General features: G+C 42.6%; 1 protein-coding gene across 1 annotated transcript; it reads right to left on the bottom strand.

The window, feature by feature from the left end:
* On the bottom strand, positions 1–27,541 carry P4HA2 (prolyl 4-hydroxylase subunit alpha 2). The gene is given in 17 exon segments (XM_048057126.2): positions 1–242; positions 1,625–1,721; positions 1,993–2,061; positions 4,142–4,207; positions 6,818–6,871; positions 7,587–7,686; positions 7,927–7,997; positions 10,223–10,399; positions 11,161–11,372; positions 13,113–13,352; positions 14,824–14,961; positions 16,456–16,607; positions 18,731–18,827; positions 19,738–19,785; positions 19,788–19,830; positions 26,383–26,486; positions 27,408–27,541. Coding segments are annotated over 15 exon segments (1,617 nt in total). The 5' UTR covers positions 19,813–19,830; positions 26,383–26,486; positions 27,408–27,541; the 3' UTR covers positions 1–171.

Genomic DNA, 27,541 nt, shown 5'->3' with positions numbered 1-27,541 from the left:
TATGTGTACAAAGCCATTTACTTTCACTCACAAGTGTTACATATTTTATCCTCTTTGGGTAAAGTGCCAGGAATCTTGGGGAAAAAAGATGGATCATTTCTTAGAAATGAACTGGAAGAACAAACAGTAGAAAAGGAGATGAAGAAACAAAGGCCTGCAGCAGGTCGGATTTCAGTCAACCTCTGTTCTCCCACAAGGTCTTAAAAATTCATTTCCTCTTTCGTGAAACCATTTATTTGAAACTGTGGAACAAGGATGTGAAATTAGTTACCACCACGCACCCAGTCTGTACATATTACTGCAACCCAGAGTGTTACTTCAGGTAAAGCCTTACACCTGCTTATACCTCTTTACCCATCCAATGGTAAACAGGAAGATTCAGAGTGCTGGGGAAGAAAAGGTCTTCCCAATTGCACAATTGGACAATAGGAACAAAGGAGTTTGTTGTGGATCTGGTGTCATTTACAAAGCACTCCAGGGGAACGCCATGGAGGTTGTGGGAGGTGGGTACAGGAATGGATGACGGGAGAAATATAGGCTACTTTCAGCAGTTAACAGAATATCCCAGTGACCAAACAGCTGGACAAGGTAGGAAACAGCCCCTTGTTGACAGACTACGGACATCCCAGGCAAACGAGAGGTAGCATCTATCTCCTATTAGCCGTGCATATCAGAATGTGTGCTTCCAGGAAGCATGGTAGCACCCATCTGATCAGATAACATGAGCAGGAAAGTTCTCAGGCAAGCTGAAGTGGGAGAGTGCTACAGGGAAAAATCTAAAAACACATAAGCAATACCACCTGGTTTCTTTCTAGTATGCACTGTATTTTGTATAAAAACATTCTTCTGTCATTTTCTGTGTAAGTGGCTCAGTTAACTGGCACACTGTTGTGGCTGAAGAGGTTCCCTGTATATATAATCCTTAGACACTCTCTGCAGAAGTACTCAGGCCCCACTTAACTGTTTATTCATGCCCTTAAACCACAAAGGGTGTACGGTAGATGTGAATGTTTGCAAAGACCTCTCCCCCCTTTCAGTTAGAACTATACACAAGTTTTGTAGGAACGGGCCTGATTCTAATCAACTGATACTTCAAGTCATCCTGATGCAGATATAGATCATAGTGATAGGACAAGTGATAACGGCTTTAAACTAAAAAGGGGTAGATTTAGATTAGGTATTAGGAATAAATTCTTTACTATGAAGGTAGTAAGGCGCCAAAACAGGCTGCCCAGGAACACCCCATCCCTGGAAGTGTTCAAGGCCAGGCTGGATGTGGCTTTGAAGAGCCTGGTCTAGTGGAAGGTGTTGCTGCCCATGGCAGGAGGGTTAGAATTAAGTGATCTGTAAGATCCCTTCTAAGCGAAAGCATTTTATGATTCTATACTACGCAAACCCAGTGACATTCTTACAGGCTTTCTGTTATCATTGCCACAAAAGATGCTTTCACTAGAAAAAGTGATAGCTTACTGCTTCACATTGATGGTGTAAGTTTTCAGTATTGACAAGTAATTCCTGAAGTTAAAATAGCATTTAATAACTTAGGTGGTGCTGTTATAAGGGTACAGTATATCATCACCTTTGCATGCATATAAGGTTTTGTTCTTAAAAGAATTTTACTTACCCCATTTACACCCTACTAGGACTGGACAAGCTGCATGCCTTGTTCTATAATCACCCTCGCCACTTCTGAAAAGATTGTACCAAAACACTGCTGTTCCCTGCAAACACAAGTCAGTTTGAGATTAGCCAAAACCCACTCAACTTAATTATTCAGGCACACAAACTCAGGAAAAAACATCTAGTCCCAACTCTAGCTCTGTCATGTTCACCACAGAGAGTGAACACAACCCTTACTTGTTAAGAACACCTCTACACAAACTGTTCACATTAGACACTGCCACTTTCACTGACTTAAATGGATGCCAGACCGTACTGAGAAGGACAGAAAAAGGAGAAGAGGAGAACAAGCCACACACGAAGAGACTTTACCTTCTTGGGCCATATCGCTGCCCCGAAGTCTGGGAAAACTGTAGCTCCTCCAGCTTCTACATCACTCATCTGAGAAAACAAAGTGAGCAAACTGACCATTTACAGCACTTTTGTACATGCAGTCCCGCAAGCTTAAGTGCCCCAGATCCTAACAGATTTCTACTGGCACCTGTCTACAAGAGGCATTAATGAAGAAAGGATGCATTTCGATCAGCAGGAACTGCAAAGCCTGCTATTCCAGCTGAAGGTTTTTGTTTAGCACTTCTGGATTATGTATAATCTGTTACACAAACTAGCCATAAAAAGTTGTGTACCTGCAATGTTCTAGAGTACTAGCTTGTTAACAAGGGAGAAGACTTCAGAGTAAGTCCGTTTCAAGAATTTCATTCTGGTTTATGATCCAATTAGGAAAATAAGTGTCTGTTAAACCACACATTTCCTCATAAATTGAAACCGTGTCCTTGGAACTTATTTTCATAATTTAGTTTATGCATCTTGGTCAACCACTTCAGAAACTATAAACCATTAGAAAAATCTCACTTTTCCTCACTGTTTCTATGTCGTTCAACAACCTCATGCCACTTCAAGTGCTTCATGCATCTCAAGCTTAAATACATATAGCAAAGTATAGGTCTAAAGAAATGCTTACATCTTTACGCTTTGCCCTTCTACACTGCAATGAATTTAGCCCAATGAATTTATCATTTATGGTGGATTCACTATAAGCTCTACAGACTTTATTCAAAACCTGAAGTTACTGGAAAGACTCCCATTAAAATAGGAAGTCTTACCACAGTTTCAGTAAGTTTTTGATCAGGTACTAATTACAAGAAACAACTGAGTCAGATCCAACTCCCACCAAATTTAGAACAATCATGAATGCAATCCCCCAAGTCCCCCGTATTCTCTACTGTAACTTGGATTTCTGTTTAAAGCAGATGTTATTACCACTTTGGTGTCCTCCTGCTTGGTACCTACAATAAAAGGGCACAAGATGCCATAGGTGCACAGTGTTTTGCCCCTTCCAACTAGAAAGCACGTGCATGCAACTTTGCCAGTTAATACCTACATCTTAGCAACAAACCACTCTTTAGTAGGGACATTGGTACAAGTATGATACGTTCTACTTGGACATACAAAGGGTAAATTGCCTTTGACCATGTACAACTGGCAGAGGATACGATGCGGAGCACTCACTTGAAATCAAGGTTTGTTCAAGAGTCTGCGAAGCAAGAAAGATTGAGGCAATTTGAATTAAAGCCTCTTAGCAGCAGTATCTCACAGCTGTTTATCTTATTCTGACTCATTTCAGAGACTTTTCTCCACTTGAAAGTATTTCTGATTCTGTTTTGAGATGCACTTTGCACTGAGAATACTAGCTCAGCCATAATGATCTCATCACAATTTATATTTGAAATTAACACTCAAAAGTTAGATATAGCTGATTAGGTGATCCTAATTAACCATATAGTTGAGCAGAAGTTGATCGAGTGCCGTCAGAACAAGACTACTGTGAAAACATTAGGCCACTAGTATCAGTGCCAATTAAGTGCCTGCGAGGATTTCAGTGTACATGGTCTGTAGGCTGTATAATGCATGCAACTAATGGATCTTTTCAGTTCTGCAGTTATAGCCCCTTCCCCAGCTGCATCAAGTTTATTAGCTATGTCTCCTCCATTTACTGAAGCAACAGCTATGCAAGAGCAATTCTGGCTTTTGACAAGAAGTTAAAATGGAGGCTGACAGACCACAGCATCAAGTGCTGTCAAACACTGGTGGAAGAACATGACTGCCCCACAGTAAATGACTGATAGTCAAGTTCTCAAACAGAGTATCATATGAGTACCCCACGTACTCACCTTTGAGAAACTAACAGAAATAAACCACATTCCTTTCTCCCACCAGTGGGAATCCAATGAAATCAAAGATTTCATAGTAGAGTAGCCAAAAGGGGAAAGTGGGCTCTGTTGAAGTTTTCTGCTCTGAGAATATCAATTCTATTAACTCAAATGGGACAGCACCTGATGCTGCAAGAATAAATACGACCCTATTTCCAGATACCAGGAAATCTCTGCAAATAAACTGTACCAGCTGTAAACAAGATGCTGCTAAAAGTTACGCTCAATGCATAAAGGATCATCATACTTACATAGTTTAAAAAAGTGGCCACACGATTTCCAGTCCCTAACCGCTTGAAAGCATCTGGCTCATCTTTCTATAAAATTAAATAAGAATAACTGCAAACTTCAAGCTCACAGACAGCAGACAAACAGAGGTACTTACATAGTTAAGAAACGTCGCTAGCCTATTTCCTTCCGATTTGAGTGTGCTGTCAAAGGGTCGCTGTAACAGACAACAACTTTAACCCACGTTCCAAACTGGCTCACACTAGAGTTATGTGTAGCTCTGCAGAAAGAACTTTAGACTCAATTTAGAGTCGGAATAAAGATGGGACTTCACACAGGGCAGCTCTAAAGCCATTGGAAATTGCAGCCACGGTGCAAAATGCATGCACATTGCACTTGGATGCTATAAGGAGAAATAGCACTGAAGCAATTCTCAGGGCATTAGAGTAGAAGCAATGCTTTCTGGGCCCACAGCACAGACACTAAGTAACCTGAAAGTTATCACCAGGCTAGGACTTTACTAGACACTGATCCAAAGTCAACAGCTGAGGTGAATATGGAAAATTCAGCTTGAACATGCTTTAGGTAAAATACTAATTCTCATTAAATGCAGTAGTGATTCTCAGAGAAGGAACGTCATGAGAAAAGGAAATGCATTTCTCACTAGCAGTGATGAAATAGAACAGCAGTAATAAGTTTCTCTCAGGTGGTTGCCTATCTACAATTAAGGACCACATCAAAAAGAGCAAAAAGTTTCTACTCTGCAGAAAGCGTTTTGAGTTTCATTTAAGTATGAGATCATATTTGTGCCAGTTTAGAAGCAGAAAACATCTAGAATTCCAGTACATCTCTGTTCCCTTCAAAAAACAGAATTAAAGGTTTATTTACATTACTAACAGTCAGGTACTAATTTAAGCCAAGTGACATTAAGGTGCACTCTTCTACACAAAAACAATCATCTTCAACAGTCAAAACAGCAGAAATTGGTATCAGGAAAAACAAACAGCAAGGAAACCCACCATCCCTAAGACAGTTCAATCTACTTGAATAGTTCAAGAAATAAAAGGTCTTTCCTGAAATGGGTTCAAAGTGTAACTTTGTGCATCAGTGCAAACAAATTCAATCTAAAAGCCAACGCGACAGCACAGATACGGGTCTCCCTTTTTCCCCCACCACCTCTGCCAAACCCTGGTCCAGCCATGCATTTCTGAACTTCAATAATATCAAAAGATCTTTTGGTAACTTTTGAGCAATCAGTGTAATCTCCGAGTTGTAATATACAGTTTAAGTGTCTCAATTTGAGAGCGGTAAGGGAACAAAAAGCTGTGAGGCTGATCAGATGGTGAAACACAGCAATGCCTCTGGATTACAACACTGAAGTCTGTGATGCACAGAGAGCCTGGCGGACCAGTCCAAACCCATGGCAAATTCCACAATTGCCTTGCTTTAACCGATGACTGCAGCCAAGGTTATGTTCCAAATGAAGCTCTGTCCCAGCTGCCTAATCCAAAAGTAAAGACCATACTGGCCAATTTGATGTCTGAGGTCCTGAAGTTCAAAGGCTCTGAAGAGAATTTAAGAGCATTTGCTTGACTCAGGAAACGAAGTAGCGTTAAAGTTAACAGCAAAATTCTCTCAACAGGCCAAAGCTAACGAATATGAGCTTCCACAGCACTGAAAATCAGGATTGATTTTTTTTTTTTTTTTTAACAGTGCTAAGTAAGGTAGCTTCAATTCCATACTCACTTATTGGGCTGCTCTATGGCTGCAGCAACCCATTCTACCTGGTAAAAAAACACTGGAATAAGCTGAATCAAGATAGATTCAATTGAAGACATGGCTCTTACTTGAAAACAAGGCATCATAAATGGATTTTGTGTTTGTAAGTACTGGTCACCATAGCTCTCCAGTATGATCGCAGTTCCAAAACCATTTTAGAGTAGCAATGAAGAATTTGTTACTCTTCTCAGAAGTTGGACTAGATGATCTTGGAGGTCTCGTCCAACCTAGATGACTCTGTGATTCTCCTCTCTTGCAGCTAACGAGAGCTGTCACTTACCAGGTAGAGCCCTCTAGTGCCTGGTATAGATCCAGCACGTACCAGCTCCAAGTTTTCCTGCTTTCACCATAGCACTGCCATCCTGGACACAGCTGACAAAGCCCTCCCTCTTCACAGCCCCCATAGCTGTAGCCATAATAAGGGCTTTGCCAGAATGGCTCTAAAACTCAGATTTCCATAAGAGCTACTTTTTTAAAGGAAAGTGGGAGGATGTCTCCTGCCCAGCCAGTTCCTGCAAAGTGCTTTAACATACCCAGCAAAGGAGGACTCAACCCTGCTAAACTCATAAGCCTCATGGAACAACTCAGACTCACAACCCAAAGCTCGCAGACCTAAATTTCCTAATAAAGTAATGGAAAGAGCACATACAACTGCTGTATGACTTAACATCTCTACACTGCGCAAGGAACCAAAGGGCCAAAGATAAGCAGGCAGGCAGATTTGTTCCTCGTTCTCTTGAACTCAGCATCAGAGAAGGGAGTGTGAAAGCTTTCCAGAGGTCATTATTCATCCCATGCAACTGGGCTATACATTGAGTGTTTTAGTATACAAGGCATTTTAATAAGGGTTTCAACAGTTCTCAGAGTAACCTGTTCCCCACTGCCACACACCCCCAAGAAATAATTAAGAGCAATCTTACCCTAGAAAAATCGAAGTGTGGTTCATACTGCCCTCCCATTCCATAATTAGCAACCTACAGCATGGAAGAAGAAAAACTGAACTGCAAATGACTGCTGCAGAAGATAATTCTCAAAGATCCAAAACATTGTTTGAAAAACAGTACTTTGTGGCAAAGATTGTTATCTACAACACACTTAACCCTATTTTTCTATAGATTACCAGAAATGAGGTATGCAGATGAAAGACATCTTAAGCATTCTCTTTCATAGTTTAAGGGTTCCCCTGAGAAGAAACATTTAGCACCGAGAAACTTTAACAGCAGCACTCTTTACCTATCACTACAACAGCCTGTTTAACACAAATGAGCAGCAATAGTTCTATTACACCCATGCTCCCTCCTCTGAAGAGGCAGAACCTGAGCATGGGTATTTTACTAGCTTTTGCAGTCTTCAGAAGTGTCAGGCATTTCCCTCAAAACAAACTGGTAAATCAGATTTGTGTGCAAAGTTATCTGGTATTCTTTAGATAGCCTCCATTCGTCTCTGCCTGTCACACAAAGGGAAGGCATCTACCTGGCAGGTCCTTACAGCCAGGGACATCCCCGCTATTCTTCATGAGCCCCTTACCTATCCATTTCCTGGGAACTCATGTGTTCAGTCAGCAGACAACAGAACCCCTAGGAGGAGTTGAGTAAGATCCACGCCTACACTTGTATGTGCAAGTAGCACACCGTCCTGACCAAGAAGTAGTCGTTAGATTTCATCCCGGTAAGAACCAAGAGTACTGACCTGCAACAGTTCAGCTGTTTTCACTGTTAACCCTGTGATCTGCTGCATTCGTTGATTCACCTTACCCACAACAGGATCATCATCTTCCTCCAGCCATGAGCTAGGACAAGGGAAAGGGATAGGAAAGATTTAAACGTTATTTTAGAACACAAGCCACAACCACCCATTTCCCAAGCGAGAAGGACTTCTTCTGCCCTCAGTTACATGGCTGAGCCATTTACTATGCATTTGTTGTGCAAGCTTTTGCTACATGCAACGCGCTTTGCATTTTCAGCTGTAGGTAGCAGATTAGGATTGTTAAGCACAGAAATCTTAAAGCTGAGCTCTTCTCTATGCTTACCTTTTTGATACCCTGTAGCTAGCCACTGTAAGGACACCGGTTTTGGGATCACGTACTGTGGCTCGTGCCAGCTGTGTCAAAAAAATCCCAAGTGGGAAGAAACATGTCAACTATAGGTTAAAAATATATAATTTTTCTTCATCCTAACCAAAAATCAGCAGCCGATTTGTCAAATTTCAATATATCAAAGGATTGAAGTTAAAGCTCCAGCCTAGACTTTGTTCCGATTTCATGTTAGAATCACACATGCAGAAATGCAAGTGCAATGCATCACCTGCAGCTATTCCGGAAAGAGAACCCGACTGACTGCACAAGCCATGATATTCATTAAATCCACAAGTAGTCTGTGCTGAACAGTTATGGTTTTTTAAGGTACTTTTTAAACAGCTGGAGTCAATGTTAGCAAGAGGGAACAACAACTAAAGTTAACAACATATGAAGCCTAAGTTCTTGGCAGAAAGAATTATTGGATGCTACATAAATTTAATCAGCCTGTTCCTCATGTGGACTGGGAAAAAACAGCCTCATTCTCAGATGAAAAATAACGGGTGAAAACTTTTACAGAATGAGCTACAAGTTATGGGGCACACAAATCCAGCGGTAGAGGACTCCTGAGGACAAGTTTCAACATTATCATGCTCAAATTTTTCCAATTGAAAGATGCCTGGAACACAATCTCAGTGGCAGCCTGAGATATTGGTACAGCATTAGGAAGGTAATACTTCAGAACTACAGCTCACCTACACGTTGTGAACAGCAAGTAATGCATCACTGTTAGGCCACATCACTGTAATTGCAGGAAAAGTTTGTAACTTGGCAAAACTGATCAGATTTGCTGTGGTGTCAGAGCAATTGACTACTACTAGCTTAACAGGTCACTTTGCTTTCATACTTGCAACTGAGAACGAGAACTGGGACACTCCTTTGTTTAACTGCAAAGTCAGACCACATTTAAATTTAACTCCTGCAAACCACAAACACTTAAAATCATGCCTTCTTCCTTCCACTTAATTATAGCTCCCAGAAAAACTTAACTGCATACCCTGAAAAAAATGCAAATATTTCCTTCGTTTTTTCCTCAATTAGATGCCAACCAACCTTACAATCCATGTTAACTGTCCTGTCTCTATACCAGAGTTCTTGGCAAAGCTACTCCCGTAATTCTGACTCAGTTATTTTGCTCCAGATTTCTCCTGCATAAATCATAACAGAAGAGCCAGGATGACTGAATGTTGGTCTTCACTTACACAGTGAAGCACAGCTTTTGGGATACAATTTAGCTTTTCAAACTTTTCATTATGCTGCCATTTTTGAGCTTGTACACGCTTGCTTGATTTCTGCACTGAGCATTTGATCTAATGGCGTATCTTTGTCTGTTCAGGCTTCCACACCAATAAAATGAAGAAATGTCTTGACCCTTTCCAGTGCTGAGCAGCTGACAAAAGTCAGCTCTGATGTATTGCCTGTAAAGTTGGAACAGTTTTTTGGAACTGGAGTAAGTGATTGCATTTTGCAAAACAAGCATGAAAACCAACTTGAATATCACGTACAGATGTTGCTTTTCTACAAGACAAAAAAATATTGGCAAGTGTAAACTGCAGATAATGTTAAGTGCCTAGAACTAAGAGTAGAAGTTTCTTGTAAATACATTTTAGAACAAAGGAAGCACTCCTCTTTCCAAGCCCAAAACTAACATACTACTTCAGAGTTCTGTCTGAAAGCTTCCATGATTACTAACTAAATTTTCCTGGCTGAAATTAAGCTGTATTTATTAATGACCATTTCATCACAGGACTTGCATTTTCCATTCTTTCAGTAGTGCTGCAGAATTCAAAACTATTCCTACAGCAGAGCTAGACAGATTTTGAAAAAAAAATTAATAAAATGGTTGCTTTTTTAATGAAAAACTTATCTGAATCTTAAGACTACAATATTTGCCTAGTGTTACAGGGACTGATCCCAGTCCTACACTACGTAGGTGATATGAAGAGTTCCTCTGACTTTAGTGGCATAAGCAAAACTATTAAAAAGTTTTAAGACTTTCTGTAAGTAAAAATTCCTAAGCCATTTACTGAGAATTTTGCACAATTAACTGCAACATTGTATAAATACCTTCAGGAGCCTGGTCTTTATGGTTCTAAATCACTTGGCAGTTTCAAAATCATTCCCTTTAGGTTCACAGCTGCAGCGTATTATCTGTAGTATGAAACCAAGTCTCTCAAATCCTTTGCCTAGTCTTTGCTAATAGATTAAAGCACTGAGTATGTAGGCAATAGAGAGATGAAAGGAAGCTTACCCTTGGCTTAGCCAGCTGTTTAATTTTCTCAATTTCTTCATCAGACATGACATCATAATATCGTACAATATGAGGGCTATCCCATTCATCTTCTTCCTTAAAGGGAGCTATGAGCAGATGAGGGTTTCTGTTTCCATTATGGTACCTACAGAATAGCCTTTTCTGTCTTCGAGGTGTCTGAAACAAGACACTAAGTAAAACTCATTGTTTGCTCAAGCACTTTTCATGAACTTAAAACAGGCAAGAAAAAGTGTGCTTTATTTCAAAAACACTGGAAAAGCTGTCAGCTGACAGCTAATTTGAAGTAAGCCTGAGTGATTCTACAATTTTCTGTGAAACTATGCACTCAAGATACCACAAAACACGTGAAACACTAATCTCTTGGAAAGCTAGATCATAACAGGCTTCAAATTAGACAAATACAATAAATACATAAATAACCAGCGGTTAAAAAAAAGTGTCCAGTTCTTATGATTACAACTGTGCAGGTGGAACAAATGGATTCCTCCCCCTGCACTGAAATTAAAGCCAGGTTTGAAGAGAGGTACCAGAAACTGCTTGGTCAAAATGACTACCCCAGGGGGACACAGTCAAGACGCACAAAAGAGAAGGAATGATGTGATTCCATAACATTGGCAAACCGTAACTATCTCTCCGTGGAAAACGCCTCCTACTATATTAATACAGCCAGCATTTGAAATTGATTATGAGTTTGTCTATTCAGCAATTTTCAATAGACTTTAAGAAGTACAGCTGAGAGCTGTTTTTCTGTATAGGATTTACAGTAACTTAAGACAGAGTTGGGGACATAAGGTACAAATCTCATCCTGGACAGAGTTACATTTAGATTTTCTGAAAAAAGTAACCGAGTAACACACATCAGCAAGCTTGATCATCCTTATGCAAAGACAGTCAGAAAATCCTTGCCTTCCTCTTACCATTTTCACCCCTTCACCTCTGCAAAGGGCCTCGTAGATATCACGCTCTGGCAAGTAGTCAAGAGGCCTCTCGTATGCACCACTTTGCACCACTGGTTCTGTTGTTGCCATTGTATTGTTTAATGAGTTCTCTCTTGACTTCTCTTCTCTCTCCTTCTCCAGCAGCTTCTCAAAATATCGCAGATTACTGCCTGCTCTCTCATGAGTGCTGTCTTCATTGGGGAAAAAACACACAGGATCAGCAACTTATGCATATCTCAGGAACTGTTAATACAAACAAGCCTTTGCATCAGTAATTCTCCCCTTCCTAAAGCATTATTAGGCAACCAAATGCAATAGCTCCAGTCTGCACCATAAAACCAGTGCTGGGAAGTTTCTGTCCCTGCAAATGGAAGTTAGGCACATTCCTGCAAAACAGTTTCTGGAAGGACCTATCACAAAACATGCATTTCAGGCAGGAAAAAAATAGAGGTTTTGGCCTTCACAACCCTCCTGTTCTTCAAACTTGGCCTGCCTAGTTCCACCCAGGAGAAGGCCACCAAGCAAAGATCAAGCCAGTCTACTTGCTGCACCCTTCTCCAAAATGCTTCTCACCTGCACTGCACAAGCACGCTTTAACCCAGGACTGCAGTGGAGTCCCAGCCACAAACTTCAGTCCCAAAGGCTTCCTGTAAAGTTTGGAAGCTCAGAAGTTAAGCATTAACATTTACCAGCTTATCTATAGCACCCATTTGATGTTTATAACAGGCTTATAAGGGAGGTATCCTGGATCACTAGCATCATTAGACCTATCACTAGTGACTATTGATGATGGGGTTTATTGATTCATACCAACAACGCATGGTTTTAACCATCTATTATACCTGACCCAGCACAACAAAGGAGGAACAATTTCCTATTCATCGCTATGTTTCTGGACACCAGCACCTAGAACAGTTTTCTTTTGCTTCTGACCTTCCCATGCTCGTTGTGTTTCTTATTTAACTAACCCAGAAGGCCAAAGAAGTAACTACTCCTTGGAGAACAGGCTAATATTGGCTAGATGAAGGTTAGCCTAGAGCAGAGGAAGCTGCTACTCCCAGAAGGGACTGCCAAGTCTGTTCCACTGTTTGGTGCTGATAAGGATTTGTGTTCTGCTATTAGCGCTAAACATTATTGCAGAGGGAGCTGGATTCAATACATATTCATATTCCTGTACATTTTAATCTGTGAATTCCAATGTCTGCAGATGTTAAAATTATCTTTACCCTTCCCCTCCCCCTCAATAAAACAGCTTCATCTACTCTCAGGATGCAGCCAGCATCTAGATTAAGAACCACAGCTGATTTAAAAAACATACAAATGTATAAGACAGTAGATGTCAGATGTTAATTCTAATTGAAGAGGATAAACCTTCCCAACCCAAGAGGTAGGTAGAGCTGTATTGGAAGGACTGTTTATTTGCTTACTCGTAAGAAAGCTAGAAACAGACCAGAGATAAAAGCAGGCTTTAAGAAACCCCATCTATGATCTGATTACTCAAATACACTTTAAGATCTCAAAGAATTCACTTGGCATCAAAGAGTGCCTGCACAGAAGAATATAAGGAGAAATATAAGAGGTCAGTAGGACTTGATAGAAGAGGCAGTACTCCCCCCGAGTCCATGGTAGCCTTCATCTACACTTGAGACTTTAAACCCAGGCTTTAACCATTACCAAATGCATCTCAGTACACCTAAGCACTGGTACCAGTCAGACGCATTTAGTCTTTAGGTAATAACAGCATGGACTATAGGATGGCTTGCAGAAGATACTTCATTTACAAGTAGACTTTTCCCATAACTCATGTTTATTACAAGCCATCTGGCAGGACACCCTCCCAGTCAGCTCACCAATATATATGGACCATGACTGTTCTTGGCTGCTGCTGGCCATGCTTCCCAGTACCAGAATAGTGAGTCTTTGGTTCTTACCGAGGGATATCAGGCGCCTTGTGAGCTCCATGGCTCTGTGTAAGTCCCCAAACTGGAAAACAGCATAGCTGAGATAATCTAGGATCTCCACTTTACTGACTGTTGTGTCCTCCCCCTCATCATGCTGTTTTAAGGCTTGTTCCATCCAGAGCACTGTGTGATAGTAGTCTCCATCGTTGTAAGCAGTCTTGCCCATACCAAAGCAGTCACTCACTGTCAAAGATGATCTATATTTTGTTCCTAGTAACAAAAAGAAAATTTTAGCAATCCACACAGAAGCATCCTTGCCTTCAAATATTGGAAAATACAATTTATCATCCATAAAAGGCTTCTAAAAAAGCACTGACAATGTTTTACATTCTGTACCAAACCAATCACCTTCAGGAATTAAAGATTATATTCCATCATAATTGTGGCATTCGTCCCTTTGGAAACCAAAAAAAGTTTAACAAAATTAGTATTACACTGTTCTGTTATCAAAAAAGACAGAGTGGACCGACAGCTTAGCAAACTTTACTGAAACAAAGTTAACGCAGGTGATCGGAGAAGCCCAGCTATATGCAGAGCTAGCTTGTTTGCTCTTTACTTGAGATGTATACTTGTGCATAAGCAGCTGATTGATATTTAGGCAAGCTAGGTATCCATTTGACTGTTTAGTTGCATACAGATTTCCGGTTGCTCCAGATCAACAGATGCATAGATATGACTTCATTTTAAGTTCACTCTTAATAACCTACATAAACTGTTTTGGAAACTCAACTACCCACACTCTAATGAAGCCTACTCAGTTTGTAAATAGCGTTACTGGAAGAGGTTATGGTTGCTAGCAAATCTCTTATAAGCAGGAGTCACAAAGTCACTCAGCTGCCAGAACACAAACAATCACAGAATTTTTAAGGTTGGAAGAGACCTTCAAGACCATCTGGTCCAACCATCCCCTTACCACCAACACCACCCACTAAACCATGTCCCTAAGCACCACATCCAACCTGTCCTTAAACACCCCCAGGGACGGTGACTCCACCACCTCCCTGGGCAACCCATTCCAATGCCTGACCTCTCTGAGAAGAGATTTCTCTTCTCAGAATTTCCAACCTGAAACTCCCCTGGAGCAATTTGATGCCATGCCCTCTTAACATCATGCCTTGCCCTAAATAACATCACAATATCACAAACACCATCTATGTAGTTCCCAAAACATCTTTCTGTGGAATGTACTGTTAGTCCCCACTTCACAGATAAAGAAAAGGAGCCAAGTGATTCAGCCAAACCTCACTGGAAGATCACAAACAAGAACAGAAGCAAGCTTTGGAAGAGCCATCAGAACAATGAATTACAGAGCATCTCTTTCCCCCAGTTCTAAGCTCTCAGGGACAGGAAGTTGCCATGTTATTTGCCTACACAGTAACCAGCACAAGCAAGTTTGTCTGTTGCTTTGGTATGGTGATTACAAAAAAAAAATCAGTATTTCCTTTTAAAACAATAGAAATAAAACACGTGCTACTGGAGCTGGTCACTGCAGATCATGGCTCCCTGGCTTGGGTGGGAACAACCTCCAGGCTGCTCTCAAAATGCCAAAATAAACACAACCACAAGTGCCTGAGCTGCACAGTTTCAGAGCCACGGTCCTTCAGCACTACTGAAGAAGGACTTTGAGAGTTTGAGGATGCCTGTTGCCTTTTCTTTACAGAGGAGACCTTTGTACACTTGCCTGGTAAGTTTCCTCGAGACAGCGTTTCAGGATCCAGCTTGTACGTGTCCTGCAGGCGCATCAGAGCCTTTGCGGCTCCAGTCTCGTCTTCTTCAGTTGGAAAAAACTGACGTTGAATTGTGAGATTCGCAATAAAGCCTTTGCATTAAAAGGGAAAGATAATGTTACTTCCATGGTTTGAATAAGCATCAGTTCCAGACCAACACAGGAGAATTATCTGCTTTTTTGGAATTCTGAGATTCAGGTAACTTAGCTTTGAAGTCTCTCATTAGGCTCTTGATTTATTTAAACTTTGCTTTCTGTCCCATTTTAAGAAACAGCTCATGGGCAAATGACAAGAGATAAAATAACTATCAACAGTTTACTTGTGCACACAACTGAAGTACAATGTGAATCTAAATCTTCAGCTTCCTCACTCTCCTCCCAGCATGAAAGCTTAAGCTTTCACCAGTTCTCCTTCTGAAATACCCAGAGACAACTGCAGATCATAGCACTGGACAACGATCTCAGATTTTTTTCAACCCATAAAGCCATAAGGACTTTTCAAATCTCAGCTCAGGACAGAAACACTGATCCAGAAAACCCTACACAGGAGTAGAACCTGACTTGTTAAGAGGCTTTTAAATCTGGCAAGTAAGAACAGGCAACATTTTATGTAGTGCATTTCATTTAGAAATGAGTATTATCAAGGTTGTATAGCAGGTTAGTTGGCTGGGAAGGGGAGGCAATCAACCAAAGAAGAAAACTCAGCCATTTCTAGCCATGCAACAAGCAGAACTGGAAAAGGAAGTCTTAGAAAAAGAATTACAGACAGAAGTATTCGGTTGAACTAAGTATTTTTTTTGTCTCTAGGACGACTATTCCAAAAAACAATAAAAATCTTGGCTGAGAGAAAACTTCAAATGCAGAGGAGACAGGGAAAACATGCCATTCTGCCTGAAAAACAGGCCTTCTTACCCCTTACTTTCAAGGGGTCCAGTAAAAATAAGCTTGCATTTAAGAAAATAAGCTTAAGGAAGCAAATTCAAGCAGACACTAACAATATGATGCAAGAGCAAAGATTAGTAGTGGAAACTTTTGATTTAGAAGGACAGGTTTACAGATAGCAGTTGTATATTATCCAGTTACGAGACATTTGCCAACTCTTAGCAATGGAGCTGACAAGAATTCCTTTACCAGCTCAGTGCAGGTCTCATTTTGATTCTTAAGTTTTATCTACTGATCAACATGGTTTAAAAGCAACGACTGCTTACAGAAGCAGCAGATTGGGAAGACAGATGAGTAAGCTTTTACACAGGTGAATATAAAACTCAATAAAAGGCATAAAACCTTTTCTAACACAACTGCCCATTTCAGCATATCCCACTCTCCTGTCGTAAACAGCACAAGCCACCCAGATGTAACGTGCCTATTACAGGTAACAGCTTCTGAGTCTTGACTCTGTCCTGTTCAAGCACCGAGTTTACTGGTTAGCCAAGCAAGTAAAACAAGAGGCCAGCCATTGGTTCAAGTTTCAAACAAACTTGGCAACAGTAAACCACAGCTGAGCTTGCAAATTTCCAGAAGATGACAGGAAGCAACAGTGCTGTAAGGCTACCTCCCACCAGCACCTTCTTCGCTGTAGCTCCTTACCGTTTGTTGTATCCTGAAGAACCAGGTTTTCTAATTCCAGCCAATCCGTATTTAAACGCTTCACCAACTTGTATGCATTTACAGGGTGTGCCAGATACCCTTCTGGATCAGAGGTTGATTTGCTAGTCAGTACATCCATTTTTTCAGCCCAGCTGGAAAGAGAATTGCATGCCTCAGTCTGAGAACAATTTATGAATGCATGTCTTCCTTCTTAAGTCACCCTAATTACACCACTAGAATCAATTTATTGCTGCTTTTGCCATCATAACCAGCTGTCAAGCTTTCAACTTTACGAGGATAAAGTGGAGTACAATTTATTTTTTAAATCACAATATTCTTCTGAAGGAATTTATTTCCCTGCTTTTTATTTTAAATCTTACTACAGTAGACGTGCAGCTCTTGAAGTCTAAGCCATCAGTTTTCAGCACACTGCACTTCAGAAAATAAAAGTGATATATAGAGCACAACACTGAGTATCATTTAATCCATCTTTGTAAAAATACAAACAACACCCCAGAGCTTTTTAGCTTTATGGAAAATAAACCCCAAACTTTGATTTTCAGACTGGAAACCCTCAGGTAGAGTACATAAAGAGTGCTGTCAGTCACCTAGCATGCACCAGTCAGCTTCAAAGCAGCAGTGGGATGCCATGCTTTGCTGGCAGTTATATCACTGATGCTACATTGAGAATTTCTTCTGCTGCTCTTCCTATTATCCCCTAATAGGCTAAAAGAAATAGGCCTAATAGAAAAATCTGGCCAGGCTCTGTGTTCCGCTCCCCAGTACTCAATAGGAAGAAAACACTGCTGAGATAAGCTAATAGTGAACATTAGAAATCCCTTCAAGTCTAATCTCAAACCCAGTAAGCAATGAATGAACCGTGGTTGTAAGCAATTTTATACAAGCATTGCCACGTATCACCATATTGCCTGGCTTATTCTGTGAACAGTGATGTTGCAACAGAAAGCAAAACTAAGATTACACACAGAGATCCTTTGCAGGGATATCAGATTAACAATATGTTGAGACAAGTCTCTCGCATTTCCTTTTTTTAATCTGGCTTTCACTACTTCTAATATTTATTTTGCAAAGCAGTAATAAGGTGAAGTCCTACTCTTTACTCACATCACAATATTTTGAATCAAACATCTCTAGAACTAATTAGACAGTAGTGAAAAACGTTACCCTATTCAATGTTGAAATTTAGCACCTTTATTACAAAGTATATTGGATGCCAGAGCTCAAATATTGTAACAGTGGCAGAATACTCTTGCTTATAAATAAGCAAGAATACAGTCAACTGAAAGCTTAACACAAAGAAATCTCTTTTGACGGACTGACACATGCAAGCGTGTTGGTTTTTTTAAAGATCAGTTTATACATATATTCAACTCACATCCTCTTTAATCACACTTGAACAGGAGACACCTTTTCTTCAGAAGGGTAGCTTTTCAAGAAATGAATATTTAGGCATACATAAGTGATGAGGAATTCATATCATTTCACTGCTTCATAACCCTAACCCCACCCTACAATCCCAAAGGGAGATCAAACAGCCAGATACAGTCTGGAGTTCATAAAGTCTTTGGAAAGCATGGCTCCACCAGCTACAGGCACAAAACTCTCCTGAACCTGGACCTCATACCATTCTAGTGTCACGCCTTGTTAGGTATTACTTTTAGCTAGGTAAGCAACAGTAGTCCTAAGGGACATAGGAAGTATTGGTTGTCAGCAAGAACCTTTCATCTGAGCTGAGCCACCAGGATAATCTGAGCTGTGCTATAGTTGGGTAGGTAACTGAAGAGAGGCAGGCAAGAACACTGTTCCTGAGAGCAAAGGCAACACAGGAGGGCAGTCAGGTTCAGTGTGCTCTCCACTACACAGTGCAGCTGATATTTTGCCATGACGCACCACTTAGAAGCTAGCAGAGCACCGGCAGCCACATGCATTCAGCTCACACAAACAAAGCTCCTGATTGACATAGGTGTCTTCCCCACAGGAGTACTGTGATGGCACAGGGACAGGGCAAGCAGCAGAAAAACGCCAGAGTCACTAAACAGATTAAGTTCAAAAATATCTGAAGCAGGGCCCCCTCTGTAGGTTTGTGGGAATAAGTTACATGCAGCTTACTACCCATGTTCTCTCTGAGAATTTATCGAGGAAATGCTAACCAGAACTAACGGCTATGACTGGCAACAGGAAGGTGTAGTTCAATCCAACACAACAGGTTCTGCATTTTGTCACCCCTCACCGTCATGCAAACTTCTCCCCCTACCTTTTAATCTGAGACAGCTTGGCCTCTTCTGCTCGGATGTATTCTTTTAAAGACTGCACCAAGTCTTTCTCTGCATAAATGAGGTCTGTCATTTGACCTGAAAAAAAGAATACGACCAAATGTTAATCACATACAAGAGAAGTTTTCCAGCAGCAGACAAGACAGACCTCAGCTACTGTAGAGCTATTAAAACCAACAAAGAACAAACAAACTTAATATGTGCAGTTTAAAGCTTGTATGCATAGTAGATTTTGGGGCTTACAAGTCCGGCATTCAGATGCTTCAAAGGGCTTTTAAAATCTCAACTTCAATTGCTCATACAGCTTTACTGTGACTGTTTCACTGCCTCTGAACTACTTTTAGTACTATAATTGTATGCCAGATAATCAAAAGAAAGGTTTGACATTAACACAGCTATTGAGTCAAAGCAACAAAAGATGCAAATAGTTGCCATAACATCCGTTCTACATACGGATACAGATGAGGTCACACTAGTAAGTTACTAGTTGACTATGAGCATCACTTAAAATTACAGCTTTTCAATATGGGTATCTGTGGAAACAACCTAACTTTAAGTTAGTCTGAAATTCCTCCATTTATAGACTGAAGAGTCTCACCTAGTTAGCATTAGCGGAAATTGCCAGCTTATCAATCCGAAGTACTACGACAAGCTTTGCTTTTCAAAAGTCCAACCACTGAAAGACTCAATGTGATTTACAAACCCAATAGCAGCTTTAGTTGCAGCTTTGCAAAGTAATAATTAAGTACATGGAAGTCAGCAGGATGTTTTTTCAGAGTTAAGAAATGTTCAGAAACAGGCAAGCATAAAGAGAAGGTGATCCTTCACAGCAGGATAGCATCAAGGATGTTGAGGAGTTACTTTCCCTGATGAGGCAAGTGCTTGATAGGGCCATATGAGGAAAGTTATGAAATTCAGCCGTGGGGATTAACAGTTTTGGCAATCTCAGGAGCTGTATCATAACATTGTGCATTGGTTCTTGCCATACCTATTGAAGTGAAGAATTCTGCTTCTGTGTGGCAGATCAAGAAGATAAAAACACCAACTGCAGACAGGGCTTCATCTTCTAGATAGCTTAAACCTGTAACATATTCAAAGGAAAAGGGATTGAAAAGGACTAACTTATTCTCGAGGAAAAACAAGGCATTAATCTTCACCTTCAACCATTGCATCCTCATGAAAGTTATTTGGGTCATTGAAATACTGAGCCGTGATCAGTAAAGCTTGGAAAAAAAATCCTCCTCATGCTGAGGAGCTCAGTCTCAAATAGTCTGGAACAGCCAAAACAGTCTCAAATATCTGGAATCCTCTAAGGGACTTGCACAGAAGACATGCTCAAACGATGGATGTAACAGAAGCAACGTATTTGTCCACACAAACAGTGAGAACAACCTTCTGCAAGTGCAGCTCGATGCCTTCAAATTCACAGCTGGAAAGTGAGAGTATACAAAGTTCTATCTTCCAGCAATAATAAAGGTCTAAATCTAATGGTCAGACTTGCAGCATGCTAGGAAACTGTTATATAAAAGCTGTCTAGAAATTCAAATAGCGAGAAAGCCAAATAAAGAAATATAGCAATCTGTAGAGTAGAAGTGGCAGCAAACGTTGGGAAAGTTGGAAGAAAATTTCCAGCTTTGCTTATTCAAACACACCGTCCCAGCACACTGGCCTCTGGGCACAGCCCCTGACTTTCGCATCTCAAAAGCTGTGCCAGTTCAGCACCCCAGCCCCTTGAGACAGGGGCAGAAAGCAGACTGCTACGCTTCTACGAGCACGGCGTGGGCATGAGGAGACCCAGCCCGGGCAGCAGACAGACACGGCAGAAGACAGAAGACAAGTGAGGGGGTGAAGGATGCAAAGTCCATGCAGGAGAACTTGCTGGGAGCTGTAATTCTTCATGCAGATCTGATGTCTGCCTGCTCCAGTGAATTTCGGAGGATCCTGTGCTGCTCTTAGATCCAGAGGTCAGCCCACAGCTTGCTCCGGAGCTGCTGTTCACGGAGCAGGAACAGCCACCGCCACCAGCCCTCAGGAGCTGCCATAACACCCACACAGCAACAACAGCTCTCCTTAATGTAACAGCGCTAATTCCTATTTCCTACCCATTGTAGCTGGGTAAACAGTTCAGTGGCTGGAAGTGACCACACATGACCTGCTGTTAATCAAAAATACATTAACAGCATGCACACAAAAGGCAGTCACCTAAATCTGATGAGAAAGGGGTATGGAGGGAAAGAGGGAAGGGAAAAGAGATGGAAAATTAAAATTTCAGCAATGCAATATGGGAAGCATTAAAATAGGGTAATTCCAGACAACTCTAGCTCACTGTTCCCTTGAGCTCCGTGTTTGCCTGCACAACACAAAACAGGAGCTGGCAGGTGGATGTTGCCCTCTCCTTCTGTGTTTCTTGCGTCTATAGCACCATACACCCTAACCCTCAGTCAGGCTCCTTGGTGCCATGGGCACGAACAAGCCCACCAGTGATACGACCATCATTAAGAACATTACAAACAGCTCTGACATGTATTATCACATTGCAAGATGGCTTAATTTTTTTTTCTATTGATTGCTTTAGAAGTCTACATGAGAAACCAGAAACATTTACCACAACAGTTTGCGAGCATGAGTAAGCAGGAAAGCAGCGTCTCAGAGCATCAGAAGTAGTCTTCTCCTTTCCCAGTTTTCTCACCCCCCTGCAAACCGCATATTCCCAAACGGCTTGTTTAAGTTAGTTCAGAACTAGTACATGGGTAACGTGAGAACCAAGCGAAGCTGAATGAGTGGTGCCACGCAGAGGTCTGCCAGCACTAAAAGCCACAGTAAATGATATAGCAGAAAGCACAGCGAGTCAAGAGCGCTTGGGAAGTACATCGGTTGGGATATATTAAGCCAGAACTGTCCATCTGCAGGGTCTGTTCTCGTCTCAGAGTGTTTTTTTGGATGCACTACACAAAGCCTGGCAAAACAATTACGAGGGAGCTTTCCAGTTAAAACAACACAACTTCGCATTCTCCCTGCACCTCCCCACCATGTTCTCTCATGGCTCAGGATATCTGCCAAGAAGAACACTTACTACAGCTAGCAGCTTGTCTTTATAGCAGATCTTTAACAGCTTTGCCATCCTACTCAGATTTACTTGAGTCAATAAACAGAAACCCTCAGTAAACAGGGAAATCAGCTCTTGCTTGAATAAGCTGGACACCTGGCTGCAGGGTTTGTGCACATTGTTTGTACACATTCTTTTCGCAGCTGTTATTCAGAAAGCCAGCAAGAAATAACGAATGACAGGAGGCTGAAAGTGATGTCATAACCACATTCTTGGAGAGCACAAGTGTGCGTGCACACACACACGTGTGCGCCCACCCCACTACAGCTAGCCCATCTGCTACCAAAGAGGGGATGAGCCAGGAGGGGCCTTAGCACCTCAGTAACTACAAAAAGACACTTATAAAACCATGTTTATTCAGAGAATGGAAGACCTTAGTTGCTCAGAAATGCCTGAACTCTGCTGATAAGAGGTCTGTGTAGGACAAGCTCTGCCTACATTCCTGGCTTTTTTTTGGCATCGTCAGGTAACAGGCATGTCATGCTGCACAGGTGAATTTAGGATTTCCATTTCTTTCAGTGAGAACGGCCACATTGCCCTGCAGTGGACTTCAGAGGACTTGCACCGGCCCACTAGGCTCAGTTCAGCGCTAAGCACAGAAGAAAACCCCTGAGCAGGAGCCGAGAGCAGGCAGCACACGCTGCCTTGGGAGCTCAGATCTTACGGAGCTCAGACCTTACAGCGCTTTGCTCCTCGCCACCGAGCGCTCGCACCGCCTAAGGGACCGCTCTCGCTGCTGCATGAAGCCTTTCCAGTGACAGACAGCTCAACAACTCTACGTACACCGACACATTTCATGCTTCGCTCCTTTCCTTAAAGGTGCCAGCCAGCACAGCAAAAAAGCCGACCGAATGGATATTGTATAAACACTTTCTAGGTCTGCGAGCCCTCAATGAATCATCGCTCCCACTGGAAAGAGTACCGTCAGACTGCAGGGAGCACTGGCAGAAGGAAAAAAGTTCTTCTAGACCAAATAGACCAGGATGGATTTTTTCTCCATGAGTTAGACTGAGTTCTTCATTAAATGCGCTAAAAATTCTCAAGAAATAAGAAAATGGACCTGACCCGTGAACATCTGCTTGTCTACCAAGCTAGAACACCACAAAACCCCTCTCCTCCTCTTCACCCCAAAAAAAGTTTTGACAAGTACCGTTTGGTTGGAATGGAAGCATATGTAAGGGGACTACTTACTTTCTGCAGCTTTTTTAAATGTACAATTAGTAGCACACATACTGTGCTAACCCTCATCTTCAGCTAACTGTCTCACGGCTGATTATCCGCTCCCGGATGTCAGCTTTTCCCTTCCCAGACAAGGTTATGCTCAGAAGAACAAAACCCAAGGCAGAAGAAGCGTTCCAATTCCTTGACAGCCTAATTAGAAAGATGGAACAAAAGCAAGTGCCTTATTCAGGCTCCAAATTAGCAGACACCTCACACAGAAGAATTAAGTGGAACTGACATAAGATCAGTCTGGGCGATTTAAAGACTAAATGGCACCCCTTATCATTGCTTATTAAAATGACGGATCAGGCCAGAGCATGGCACTTGCTGTGCTGTGAACTCTCATTACAACCACATGAGCTCCAGGAAAAAAACCAACACACCAGTCTCCCACCCCCCAGATGTGACAGGACTCCCTTTGTGCCAATAGCCAGGCGCATACATGCTGCTAGGACCCTTCAAATACAGGGTATTTTTCAATGCCTACACTACATCTCTTGAAATGTAAAAACACACTACCGTGCCAGGTGTTTCTTTTACACACAAGATTTTTATCTACAATTCAGCTTCCAGAAGCCAACATCATACAATTCCAACCGCAGTGTCTGGGCATAGAGGGTCCGCAGTCCTCCACTCAAACCCCAAAGCTCCCAACCCACCCTGCAGAGCTACAAGTATTTCCCTGCCTTGCTAATCTCCATCTCTCAAAAGTGACTGTGCCACTTGAGGTGCCAAGGAGTCCAAGATCCAGACTGAGCTCTCTCACCACTGACTCCCCCCCCCCCGCATTTCACTAGGTAAACTTTTACAGACATTCAAAGTCTAAGTTTATGCCAGTGAAGCCAAATCAAACTTTAATATACTCCTAACAGTTCTGGTTTCCCATTTTTTCCATTTTTTTTTTTTCAGAGCACAGAGCAATGGTTTCTTCCCAGCAGTTAAGGTACACTACCCTTCCCTAGTTTGCTTCTACTCTCACAGACCCAAACCCGCACTTTGCTACAGGGAAATAAAGCATGCAAAAAAAAAACAACAGAAGAAACAAAGTGCAATATATCATTTTCCTAAATTACAGTAAACCATCAGAGTGCAACAACTTACAAGCTGATGACAAATAAGGGTCACAGCCCGCCTCTTCTTCTGTGCTTGCCTATGCTACTGAACGCACCTGGAAAACCACTGCTAAAATAGCTGCTTCTGTGTTGTATCTAAATTTAAAGTATCGTGGTGCAAGCTAACAAGCAAGTCGCTATTCCGAAGCCACCTCAGGCCCCAGATGAGTTCTTGGTGCGTGCACAGCTGAGGCCCACGTGCCAGGCCCTGAAGAATGGTCCGTCCTCGAGCAGCAATTTGAGGTTGGACTCTCGGACGAGCCAGGCTTGTCTTGGGCTTCCCACCCACAGTCTGTTACTTGCAGACGCAGCAGGAAGCACTGACCTGGCTGCAGCTGGCTTCATCCCCTTTCTCCTCCACAAGGAACAGACCTTCAAAAGTAGGCCACAACTTTCTATCAGTCTTGATGGCTGCACATACAGCTAATTATATTTAATTGGAGAATGGTACAAACAGAAACCTGCAAGATTTCTTACATACTTATTTAAAGCCAGAAGATGGACTGAATTGCAAATACATACTCAGGATGTTGCCAAGAAAGAAATTGTCTTGATACTGCTACAAGAAAAGCAGCCATAAAAACATCCACCTTGTAGCAGTAAGGTCTTGCAGCCAGCAGATGATGGCAGCTATAAAACTCATTACAATTATTAAATAGCAAGGAAACAGTAATTTTATCCTAATAAAGCAAATTTTCACTGCTTGCAGTTGACAGAAAAAAAACTACCAGGGGGTTAAAATCTATTATCCAGCTGTAGTCAGATGCTCCAACACTCAACCACTCCCAACCCAGAAGTATGACCTTAAATGCCTATCAGCGTCCCACCCAGGCACACCTTCACCCTCGTGACAGGATTTCCAACACCATCAGCGCAGCATGCAGCTCCCTTCCTACAAACAGCTAGCTCTTGGTCACACCCAGGGAGAGAGAAAAGGCATTGCCTCCTTCCAACGTTCGGTGCCTCCTCACAAGTGAGCTCTTCTTCCTCATGCAACTGCTTCCCAGCTCCTTCCCCCAGTACACTCCGAATTTACTGCTCAAAGCAGCTTATGCCTACATCACTACCTTTCTTGCCAAAGGCTTAATATGCATCTGAAAACAATTATAATTGCCTAACAAATAATATAACATGATTTGCTTGTGCTTTTCAAGGCAATCCAAAATGAAAAAAGCTGTTCATTTGCACACATTAACGAGGATAAAGTACATCCATGCAGAACTGCATGCCCTTTTTTGAACATAAAATGGTTTGTGTTATCCTTAGCTGTAATACCCTTAGAAAGCATAAGCATCTGGATTAACTTCCACTTTTTTAAACCATAGCAAAAAAAAAATCTTCTGCACTCCAGCGGACAAGAAAATTCATGCAAATCTAAAGCATAGCAAACCTGCCTGCATCTTACTCCACAGTGCCTGCAGGCTCATCAGACATGAAGCAGCCTAGAGCCAAACCCCACACTCTTACTGAAGACAAGACAGCAGGACTGCATGCTTTTTCCCCCACTGGAGCTTGTTTTCCAGCATTAAAATTCAGACTTCATTTTACTGTGCGGAGCCCATAGTTTTAGTATATCATAACGCTTAAGATAGCCTCCCATATGCTCGAATAACATTAAAAATCTTTCTATTCAGAAAGAAGATTTTTTTTTTAAGACAGGTCTGTGGTCAGTGAGGTATTCCTTTCAACTGATAACAGCAATTGAATTAAAATAAAGACATTATCTCAGAGATGTGGGGGCTGAATCTCAGATCACCCTAGAACATGCCTCCTAACCTACCCTGAGTCCTTGTTTCTCAGACATATAGAAAGCCATACACAAAAATCAGAACTAGCTATAGAAAAAGCTATGTTTACAGCTTGCTTCTTCGGAAGCTTGCCAATATGCACAGCATGGAAATTATAAACAGACTAGATTCCTCACTTAAATCTAGAATGAAAAACTTATACTAAACAGTAAATCGTGCTCCCCCTGCTGTTACTGTCTTTGAAATACACAATCACATCCATGGCTTGTACTTCCTGCACTGGAAAGGGCTATATTAAAAAGAATCTCAAGAAATTATGCCAAAAGCAAGAAGCAAAATTCCTGCCCGTTAGTGTCACAGCAATGCCAATTTACAGCTGTTACACAGCGCTCTGCCTATAAAATCCAAGCGGCGGTTACTGGTAGCAATTGACATTTACAACATACCTGCAGGATTGTTTCCTAGGTCCTTGATGCCCGAAAGCTGAAGTATCAGCCTGGAGAAGATGGCTGCAGTGGTCTGTCAGATCAGCTTCACGCTCACAACACACCTATAAAATTAAGGAGCAAGAAGTTTTATTATGAAACGCCTTCTGGGAAAGCCTGACTCAGGGCGATCACCGGCAAGGAACAGCAGCAGCACGAAGCCAGAGGGCTCCAAACATGGCCTGTACGTACATGCCCTCCTTCCTCCCAGGTTATAACGAAGTTCTGAGCATCCTGAGGCTGAATTATTCCTGTCTGCCCCTGAACGCGTGCTGCTGCAGCTCTGGCACCAGCCTGGAGCCGCCGGGCCTGCCCCAAACCCTCCCTTCCCACACCCCGCTGCTCATGCCTCGCTGCCCAACCACTGACAGCGGCAAAAGGATTTCCCAAAAAAAACAAGTCTCGTGTTAAACCAGACGGAGATGGGAGTGGAACAAGCAAGTTCCAAAAGCCTGTATGTAGCTTAAGATGCCGTTTGCTTCATCTCAAAGTGACAGCAGAGTGGAAATACACAGGGAGCCGGTTAGCGCAGCGGGCACACTGACCCCACCGGGCTCTGCAACAGCACCGCTCACATCTGAGCCCCAGGGCAGGGAAAAGGGGAACGAGCCCTGCCAGCTGCCGGTGGTTTAGGAACGGGGCTGTCTCTGTTGTGTCTCCTCAGAGCCCTGGCTCCGAGCCCCGGCTCCCTCCAGGCCGCCCGGCGGAGGCCACCGGAGGCCTCGGACTCGCCCCTCGCTCCCCGGGCAGCGCCGGCCGACACCGGGCGGGAGGAGCCGCAGGTGGCTCGAGGCGGGGACTTTTATTTAAAAAATGGAAAATAAAGAAGTGGGGAGGGGAGACTCAGAGCGATATCCACGCGAACAGCGCTGCCCCCCCCCCCCCGAACCACCCCGCAGCAGGACCCGGGGGTGCGGGCACCCGGGCCGTGCTCCCGGCCCCTTCGCGTGCCCGAGACCCCTCCAGCAGCCCCGGCCCCGGCTCACCGCGACCCCGGCCCGTCCTCCCGTCCGTCCTTCCTGCCGTCCGTCCGCTCCCCCCCGGCCCGGCCCGGCCCGGCCCCGCTGCTCTTGAGCCGCCGCCGCGCCGGGAGCCGCGCCCCCCGCCCCGCCCGCCCGCC

The sequence above is a fragment of the Anser cygnoides genome, chromosome 14, assembly GCF_040182565.1.
Source record: "Anser cygnoides isolate HZ-2024a breed goose chromosome 14, Taihu_goose_T2T_genome, whole genome shotgun sequence".
Taxonomy (NCBI): Eukaryota; Metazoa; Chordata; class Aves; order Anseriformes; family Anatidae; genus Anser; species Anser cygnoides.
The sequence above is the reverse complement of the archived record's forward strand: the minus strand, read 5'-3'. Positions and strand labels throughout refer to the sequence as shown.